The sequence below is a fragment of the Pistacia vera genome, unplaced genomic scaffold (genome assembly GCF_008641045.1).
Source record: "Pistacia vera cultivar Batoury unplaced genomic scaffold, PisVer_v2 Contig232, whole genome shotgun sequence".
In the NCBI taxonomy this organism is placed as follows: domain Eukaryota; kingdom Viridiplantae; phylum Streptophyta; class Magnoliopsida; order Sapindales; family Anacardiaceae; genus Pistacia; species Pistacia vera.
In genome coordinates, this window is record NW_022196038.1 from 73,209 (window position 1) to 83,520 (window position 10,312).

At 36.1% G+C, this 10,312-nt stretch overlaps 2 protein-coding genes across 2 annotated transcripts; both read right to left on the minus strand.

Annotated features, from left to right (window-relative positions):
* Window positions 1–4,615: 4,615 nt before the first annotated feature.
* On the minus strand, window positions 4,616–5,170 carry LOC116131339 (pentatricopeptide repeat-containing protein At1g62720-like). Its single transcript, XM_031417000.1, has one exon. The coding sequence runs from the start codon at window positions 5,168–5,170 to the stop codon at window positions 4,616–4,618; it is 555 nt and encodes a 184-aa protein (XP_031272860.1).
* A 13-nt stretch (window positions 5,171–5,183) lies between these two features.
* LOC116131340 (pentatricopeptide repeat-containing protein At1g73400, mitochondrial-like) lies at window positions 5,184–8,325 on the minus strand. The gene is made up of 4 exons (XM_031417001.1): window positions 7,962–8,325; window positions 6,915–7,068; window positions 6,649–6,803; window positions 5,184–5,446 (listed from the first exon to the last, which is right to left on the minus strand). The coding sequence occupies exons 1-4, from the start codon at window positions 8,323–8,325 to the stop codon at window positions 5,184–5,186; spliced, it is 936 nt and encodes a 311-aa protein (XP_031272861.1).
* Window positions 8,326–10,312: the final 1,987 nt, after the last annotated feature.

The following is a 10,312-nucleotide window of genomic DNA, read 5'->3' on the forward strand; positions in this document are numbered from 1 at the left end:
AGAGCTCCGATCAGAATTGGCAAAAAATCATCCTAAATGAACTAACCTAAGGAGTAAACATATTATCTACCAGATTGTTGCAACTACGGGAGTTTTATCCTACATTTCTCAACATTTCTTCTACTGAATCATTCAACAGCATATCCACGAACTTAAGTGATAAATCTTAATCAACCGTGAAAAGCCAAACAATCAACTTGACAGTATAATCACATAAACTGACAAAAGCCAAGAGGATAGTGAAGGCAAGAGCTTGCATCACCGATAAAAATCATATAAACATAAAGCACTCCAGATTCTGGACCATAAACTAGGAAAGTCCTGAACAAATTAAGAAAACCCATGTCCAAAAAGAGCAATTGAGACCAACAATAGAAGGTTGGCTACATACGAGGTAAAAGTTCTTCCAAAAAGGAAAAACCAGTAAAACAACAAAACCAGTAAAATGTCTGCGACTACAGCGACAGAGCTCAAGGTCTATTTACAACAATAATCATATAATGAACTCGATATACAATGCTCATTGAAATGCACCATAACAAAAATGATGAACTGATAAAATCTAACTTAAAAACATGTTTTACAAAACAAGCTCTTTAGTGAATAGTAGTTGTATTTTACTTAAAATTTGAGCAATTTATTGCATATGGGCTTTCAGTTGCAATAACACACAAAAATGCCTCATTCATCAATACAAAAAGAAATATAGAAAGCCAATTAAACATGTATCCTTCAGACAGTGATACATGACATAACTAGATATTGGGTATCAGACAGCAACTTGAGTGCTGATGCAAATTATTAGGGCTTGTACCAAGCACAACCCAGTCAAATAATTTTTGTATACCTAGAACAGTGTTGATGTTCCTATCATGTTGATATTGAGTCACTAGGTTTGCAACCCAATATAACCAAGTGAACACTAATAGACTTATAACAACATAATCTTCAGCCCTACAATTTCAAAAGGTTGCATCTCTGATAAAATTAACTAGTAATCGTATTAATGGGTGGATATATTGAACACGAGTAACATATTGCATCCTGGAGTTCATACTGTTTTGTGGTAAATTAATGAGGTTCGGCAATAATGGGCGCATTTAACACTAGTGCAGGGAAAGTGAACCGATCGAATAATATAGACCGGCTATGGCAAACTGGGAAATGAGAGCCTGGTGGTGATGAGCAGGATTTATGGATCATATACAAATTAAGGTAAACTAAATTAACTATCGGTTTCATTATGATATCTTTTAAGTTCAACTATTAGGATTTAATAAATTCTTTAATAGTTAATTAATTAGAAGAAAGACAAGATTTACATATTACTAGTTGATCGAGCCTTACATTAATATCCCCACAAGAACAGATATTAATCACATGATCAAGCCTATATGAAAAAAACTTTAAATTAACTAGTAATCGTATTAATTATGATCCCGGAGGATCTTTATATTAAAAATCTAGTATACTAAGTAAAATAAACCCATAATGCCAAAATTTATGTGTGACATGAGAACAGATAACTTTAATGTAACATGCAAGGCAGAAGAATCAAAGTCAAAATCCATACCTTGATGAAGTTATTCCAATCATCCCCTTTGGCCAATGTTCTTAAATTCCAAATCCCCTGGTTCCATAAAAATGCTATTCTTGCGATTGATTATAGTTTCTGAGATCTGAAAACCAGAAAAAGGTATGCTAGGAACTTTGAGACCAAATCTATAGAGAAAGAATACCATGTATTCAGTAGAGCTGAAAAGTCTTCCAAGCTATCAACTTGATGACATAACCACGTAAACTGATAAAAGCCAAGACGTCAGTGAAGGCAAAAGCTTGCATCTCTGATAAAAATGATATAAAAATGCTAGAGTGGCTGATTCTTGGAAGATTGATTAAACTAGGGAAAAGAAAAGATCTTACACACAAACTTTTGTAGTTAAAAGTTTGATGGTAAAATGCCATACCCAAAAAGAGCAATCATGACCAGCAATAGAAGCTTGGCTGCAGATGAGGAAAAAGTTCTTCCACAAGGAAAAAAAAAAAAGTAAAAAAATCAAACCAGAGCCAGAAAGTTTGTAAATGATTTCTTCTCATCTCTCCACAGCAAAATGTCTGTAGCTGCCGTGGTAAAGTTCAGGGTCAATTTACAGGAGTAATCACAAAACAAACTTGATATACAAAGCAATTGAGATACACCATAACGAAAATGAAGTTGATATCCATGGCACCACGATATTATATATACAGGGATCTTATTAGTTGGAGGATACTTTAATGCTTCCCAAACAGAATTTGTTAAGAACAGGTTCATTATAATAGACAATGTTAAGATAAATATGTTATTTCATTTTCCACAAAATCCAGATTCATATATAAGTTACAACCCTCTTAATACATGAATTAATTAATTTGCTTGATGCATAAATAACTTGATCTGATATGCATGAAGTATCCTAGATTATTTTTATACAAAAGAGAAGAAATACATGGTGCCTAGTAAAGTGGTAATCGTTCTAGAATTTACATGCAACTGCACTTATCTCTCAAGTTTCGTAGAAGAAGCTAAGAGCAAAATAATAAATTCAAGTTAACACACCTTTCTTAACAAGAGGAGCTGCTTGCATTATTGTAATTCTTAGGTGCAGTTGATCCAATGTAGATGTGGGAATGTGAGCGATTTTCTACCAATCCTCACCTAGATTTTTCTTGCAGCGATGTTCAAGCCTTGGACATTCCCTGATGGAAAGATGTTGGAGGCTAGTCAGATGGTGCAGGCCTTCTGGGAGTGAAACTAGTGCAGGCCTTCTGGGAGTGAAACTATGGCCTAACAATCCGATAATGCTAAAGAAGTAAGACCAGAAAGGTTTCCAATCCATCCAGGTAAATTTTCGAAAGCAGGGCAGCTATGGATTTCCAAGCTTTGCAGGGACGTGACATGTTGTAGCTCCTCAGGGAGAGATGCCAGCTCGGGACAGCTCAAAATGTACAAACTCTTTAGCATGGAGAAATTTCTGAAGTTGGCTGGCATAGACGCCAAACTTGGGCAATACATTATCGCTAAATGCTCAAGAGCCGTAAGATGTTGCAGCTCTTTCGATACAGATGCTAGATTGCTGCAGTTCTCGATGGAAAGTGAAAGCAGCAGCGAACTCAAACCTCAAAAACCTTCTGGCAAAGTTATAAGGCTGATGCACTCACTGATCTCCAAAGATTCCAATGAGGAGAGGTTTTGAATTTCTTGTGGCAGGGAGATTAGCTCGACACCAACGGATTGTTAACGATTTAAGAGCAGTCAAGCCTCCTAACTTTGAGGATATCGAGCGAAGATTCGGAGAGGAGATAATTGTTAAATACATGAGACAGGGATTGTTTTCAAGCAAGGTTTCCAAGAAAACCAACAGCCCATTGAAGACATCAATTACAAGATTTAAGAGTGTGGAAAGGTTTGCAGCTGACCTCAAGATCATTTCATTACAATGCCTTAGCCCTAGACGCTGAAGAGAAAAAAACCATGGCATGTTTTTCAACCTTGGACATTTCTTGACAGTTAGCTTGATGAGCGAAGGGAATTCCTCTTTTATGTTCATGCTCCACCAAAATTACAAATTGGGAAAATCTATGAAGGTGAGTTCTTGAAGTGACTGGAATGGTCTTCTAGAGCCTCTGCCATAGATTTCGCTCCCAATGTTCTTCAATGCCAACATGCCACACATGTAGATAACATTCAAGAACGGTAATTGTCCAAGAGCAGGGAGATGCTCACATTGTTTGCAACAAATCAACTCTATATTGGTCGGATTAGGGATTTAAGAAGCACCAGTCCATCTGGGGGAGTAGCCTCCACAATAAATCAACTCACATTGTATAAAGAAATTTATCATCCTTTGGACCATTATTGTCCTAGTAGAAGTAAGAACCATTCCACAATTTCTCATATACAACTTTTGCTTACTGAAATTTGCACCAGAAATAATCCTCAAACTCTTTAGACCAATTTCATGTGCAAATGCTAACACAGCCTGCAATGCTGCCACCTCCACTATTTGCACTTACAACAAAGACAGATAAGTAATTGTATGTCTAATAAGGGAAGCCATCATTCTTAATCATCCCCATCACTCTCCCTATCAAATTCGAACAGATGAAAGTGTTTACTGAACTTTCTTCTTAGAGTAACCAAAATTGAGCATTTGGGCTGCTGGATGAACTTTTGCAGGATTCTACTCCAAAAAAAGTTTAATACTCACTAAATTTTTATCAAGAAAACTTCAATTTCGCTTTTGGACCGGAAATTGAGGAAGTTGGTTCAAACATTCACTATAATTTTTTACCTTCATTAGTAACTGCATGACTAAGGACATTGTACATTCAGTCGGCTTCACATTTCTCTCCGCCATCTTATGAAGGAGGTCAACAACTTTTGGTATCTTACTATTCTTGAGGAAACCTAAATATAGCGTAGTAAATGTGATTATATCTGGAGCACAACCTTTTTTCTTCATATGTGACAACAACTCATTTGCCTTTTCTAGTGCCCATTTTTACAAAGCATATTGATCAAAATACTATAAGTGACTACGTCTGGAGTAGTTCCTGAACTCTTCATTTCGAACTACAAGTTTATCGCCTTCTTAACTAATCCAACCTTACAAAGACCATCAATTACAGTACTATAACTAACAACATTTGGCCTACAAATAACACCAGATTCTTCATTTCCCTTAGCCATTTCTTCAAGCAACTTAATGGTAGGACTTATCTCCCCTATTTTACACAATCCATTCATAAAAATGTTGTAAGTATAAACGGTGGGATCCACTCCTCTCTGAATCATAAGTTCCAACAATCTATTTGCTTCGTCCAATTTCCTTTTCTTGCAACGTTCATCTATGAGCACATTAAATGACACCACAGAAGGCCGCACATCTTGATCCATCATTTCAATAAATAAACTTGTACCCTTTTTCCAATCACCCACACAACAAAATCCATGAATTAGAGTGGTATAAGTGACTGTGTCTAGACTGATTCCAAAACCCTTCATTTCCAAAAACAATTCTCTAGCCTTCTCAATTAATCCAGCCTTACAAAGACCATCAATTATAGTATTATAAGTAAAAATATTTGGCCAACAAATAACACCAAATCCTATATTCTCATTAACCATCTCTTCATGCAATTTAATGGCAACACTTACACAATCCACCAATCAAAGTCCCATAAGTAGTCACATCAGGCCTACAACCAACAACAACCATTTTCTGAAACAATTCCATCGACTCCACAATCTTTCTCTCTACACACAGACCTTTGATCAAACAATTAAAAGTCGGAGCATCTGGGCTGAAACCCTTCTTCAAAATCTCCCCAAAAACCACAAAACCTTTAGAAACCCTTTCAATTTTACACAAGTAATTGATCAAAACGGTCAAAGACATTAAATCTGCAAACAACCCAATCGAATTCAACCACTTATAAAACGAAATCACTTCACAATAATGCTTCTTCTTTGCAAGTGCACTAAACAAAGTAGTGAATGATGAAATTGGAAAAATGGGTTGCGAATTAATCATGTAATAGTAGAAGTACAATGCTTCATTCAGAGTAAAGTTACCTAATCGACAATTTTCTTTGAGGAATTTAGCAAGTAAGGATCGTTCAAAGGGTTTTTCGAAGGAATACAAAACTTCATTATTGGAGCTTGAGGTTGTTATGTTGTGTAAGTGAGCTAACAAAGATGAAATATTACCTTTCAGAGATGGGTTTTTGAGAGATTGAAGACGAACGAAATGGGAATCTCAAAGCCATGTGTTCAGGGGAGGATGGTTGCTTTTCGGTTTCAGGATGTTTTCTATAATTCCAAAATTATCCAGTGAAAATGAAGGCCAAGCCAACTAAAATTTGTCTTAAGATTAAATAAATCTTAGTATTGAAATTTGAATTTAATTTACATGATATTAAAAATGTTTTTTTTTTTTTTTCTATTTGTTCTTCCAAATTTAAATATATAAAGATTTATTTTACATTGTGGAATGTGATGTATTAAAATTAAAGGATAAATAATTTTCCGAGATTGTTAAACTAATTATGTTGTTGAAATATTATATTATTAAAATAATCTTATGTATAGTTTGTTATGATTATTACTTACTAATTTTATATTATATAAAAAAATCATATTAATGGCCTTGAGGTTTGATATAATAAGAATAATCTAATTTATAAAGTAATAAAAATCCGTATCATTAAATTATAAAGATTAAAATAATATAACGAAAACAATTTTATAATATTTATTAATTTATAGATATATATTCTAGCACCAAACTAATAGTTTATCAATAACAAAAGAAATTTTATTATTTCAAACATCATAAGAGAATTTATGTAATTATAATAAACCTCAAAACAGTTGACTTAATGTTCTTGACTCTTTATGATACTATTATAATCCTTTATGTTAGTTTATCCGTTAAAAAATCTCTGTCACCCTCTCATCATTATAAGCAAGTTGAGCTAGAATGATTTTCCCCAGAGTTCCTAATCCAACTATAAGGATAACAGAATTTTTTCCATTGACCTCTTCCTACAACTTCTTATTCAATAAGAAAAGACCCGGTTTGTCTTTCCTCTTCAACATCGCACCTTCTTTCAAGTGAAAGTTAAGCCTTTCAGCTGCCAAAAAGTCTAATCTTTTTCTAATTTCTTTTAGCTTAGGGAACAATTCAAGATAAATTGCAATTGGTTTCAAAGAAGGAAAGAAGTCGGTAAATGACCTCGTCACGAAGAAGCCTCGACTCCTAGCCATTAGAGCATTCAAGCAGAACTCATCAAGTAAATTGTCAACATCATAGGCAACTTCTTTAAGCTCACCCAACCATATTTTCACTGCTTTCTCCTTCACTCGTCACTCTTCTACATCTTCAAAAACTGCTTGAATGATGCTTACTGAATGCCAAAGCTTGTCTATCTCATCCTCAAACCCACATTTAAGAGCTATTTCTTTCAAAAGCTGAGAAGCAACTTTGTGAAAAACTACTTCCAATAAAGGGCACAAAATAATATCTGCCATTTGCAAATAATGAAGGATCATGTTGTAATAACACTCTCACAAACCAAAATTATAACCTATAAAACAAGCAACCACAAAAGATCAAAACACCACAATTTTTACTATGGTTCACGTTTCCAAGAATGGGAAGGCTACATCCACGTTGAGCTACGGAAATGGACGAAGCTCACTGCACTAATTTGATGAACCAGTTTATAGATTACAGACACAAGATCAAACGATCCAAGAAAACCCGAAATCACCCTATCTGGTAACAAGCAACCTAGGAAACTAACACTCAGATTCCCAACCCTAAGAGAGACAATACCCCTCTATTAGAATGATAAACCCAATCACTCAACAAGTTACACAAAATCAAGATTTCAGAATAGAAAGATGAACCCTAGCAGAGCAAACCTAATACACAGTATCAATAAAAACTAATTCTGTTGAAGACTGAAGAAACATTTGCTTATATATCGTTGACCAGGATGGACCGAACTCTGCCGTTGGATCTCTTGAAGACTAATGGTCCCGATTCATTCTTGAAACGATAGCGTATTGGTTTAAGTAATGTGGCATCGTTTTAGTCTTCACATTTACAATCTCCACCTTGAAGACTTGAAACCAACTCTCTCACTTGACTCCCTTTTGGTGCAGTGTGCCTCAATTGATTCCCTCATAGCTCTGTTGATATTTTGATTACTTCAGGAATAGCAAATTCATGCAATGCTTGAACTTGGCTGGACTGACGATTTTTGTTCCCATGTTTGTTGGGTTTTCTTCAATGGGAACCTTTTTTAGTTCAATCAGCTCTTTGGTGATCAAGTCTCTAATGAAGTGTAACCTCATGTCCACATGTTTTGTTCTCTCATGATAGATGGGATTTTTATTAATAGTATAGCACTTTCACTATCTGAGAAGATAGTTACTTTGCTACTAGTCTGCTCAGTTTCTGTCAGTAATCCTTGCATCCATATGGCTTCCTTGAAACCATCTGTCAGGGCCACATATTTTGCTTCAGTCGTTGTTAGGGCAACTAGAGGCTGGAGTTTTGATTTCCAGCTGATGCAATTCCCTCCAAGGGTAAAGCAATATGTTGTGGTTGACTTCCTGCTATCCCTGTCACCTGTAAAGTCTGAATCCACAAACCCCACAAGATCAAGTGTAGATGTTCTTTTGCAATACTCTAAACCTATACATGTAATACTGTTTATATATCTGGGTACCCATTTCAAAGCAATCCAGTGATCACTTCTTGGATTTGACATGAACCTACTCAACAAAGTGATCACTTCCTGGATTTGACATGAACCTACTGAACAAAGATATTGCAAAAGCTAAATCTAGTCTGGTGCTAATCATTGTATACATTACTGATCCTATCACATTTGAGTAAGGTACAGTCTCCATTTTTATGGTTTCAGCAGAATTCTTAGGACATTGTGACTTAGACAGTATACAATGGTTAGCCAGTGGTATTATCACATGGTTGCAATCAGACATTCCAAATTTAGAGACTAATTTTTGCAGATATGGTGTTTAGTGGACTTTTAAGGTACTCCTACTTCTGTCCCTATCTATAATCATTCCAAGTATTTTCTTTGCCACTCCTAGGTCTTTCATATCAAATTCGGAACTGAGTCTAGCCTTTAGTTCAGTTATCTTTGATTTTGATTTACTAATTAGGAGCATATCATATACATAAAGCAGCAGGTAAATAGGCATGGCATCTTTTAGAGCAAAGTAAAAATAGTTATCATATTTGCTCCTAGTGAATCCTAGGTTAAGTATACAGGTATCAAACCTTTTATACCACTGTTTGGGTGACTGTTTAAGTCCATACAAGGACTTATGCAGCCTGCATACATGGTCTGGTCTTAGACTATCTACAAAGCCTACTGGTTGGGCCATGAAGATTTGCTCTTCTAAATCCCCATGAAGGAAGGCTGTTTTTACATCAAGTTGCTCTAACTCTAGGTCTTGGTGAGCTACAACAGACAGCATCATCCTAATGGTTTTATATTTTAATATGGGAGAGAAGACTTCATTAAAGTCTATGCCCTCCCTTTGGGTGAACCCTTTGGCCACCAATCTAGCTTTGTATCTAGGTGGTTCATTTGTTACTACACCTTCCTTAATCTTATACAACCATTTACACTAAATAATTTTTTGATATTTAGGTTTAGGAACAAGGGACCAAGTCCCATTTACCTTTAGGGAATTCATTTCCTGTTTCATTGCTTGCCACCATTTGTGCTTGTCCTTTGAAGTAATTGCTTCTGAGTATGACTCTAGTTCTATCCTCAGTACTTCAATTCTTGCCAGTAGGGCAGTATAGATCAGCTCTTCATATGAGTACCTTGTAAGGGGCCTAATCTATTTTCTGTCCTGTCCTTTGCTAGTTAGTATTCCTACAGCTCATCCAGCAAGGGATATTGGGCCTCCTCTGTTTCACCCTCATGCTGGTCAGGTCCATAAGGTGTTATTGCTTCTTCTGGTACAGGGTCATCTTCAGTTTGGGTGTCCTCTGGTTGCCTAATGGTTGCTTTCACCTCAATTAGTGTAGTGTCTGGTTGACCTAGTTGGGTTACATTGTTGCTTGGAGAACCTGCATCAATGTTAGCAAACTTGCAAGGGAAACCCCCTTCATTACAGATTACATCTCTGCTGATAATGATCTTTACCCCTGGTGCAGTTCTATCTCATAACCTATAACCTTTAGTGCCCTCTTGATGTCCTAAAAGTATACACTTTATAGACCTAGGCTCCAGTTTCCCATCACTTGTGTGTGCATATGCATCACATCCAAACACCCTCAGGTGACTTAGATTTAACTCTCTTCCTGACCATTTAGGCTCAGGACAGTTGAATCCTATGGAGCTGGTAGGGCCTCTGTTTATTAAGTAGGCAGCAGTGGTCAAAGCTTCTCCCCAAAAGGTTTTTGAAAGGTCTGAAGTGAACAGTAGACACCTGTCCTAACTATCCTATGCCATAAGATACCTTGATCCCTACAGTAGTTATCAAATTCCATATTGCAAAACTCTGGTCCATTGTCTGTTCTTAAGGCTTTCACTCTTCTATCTATTTGATTTTCCACTAGTGTTTTCCAGTTTTTAAACTTAGACAATGCCTCATCTTTGGACTTTAGTAGGTATACCCAAACTTTCCTACTGAAGTCATCAACAATGGAAAGGAAGTAGGAATTCCCTCCGTGAGATCTAATCCTCTTAACTCCCCAAAGGTCAGCATAGAGGT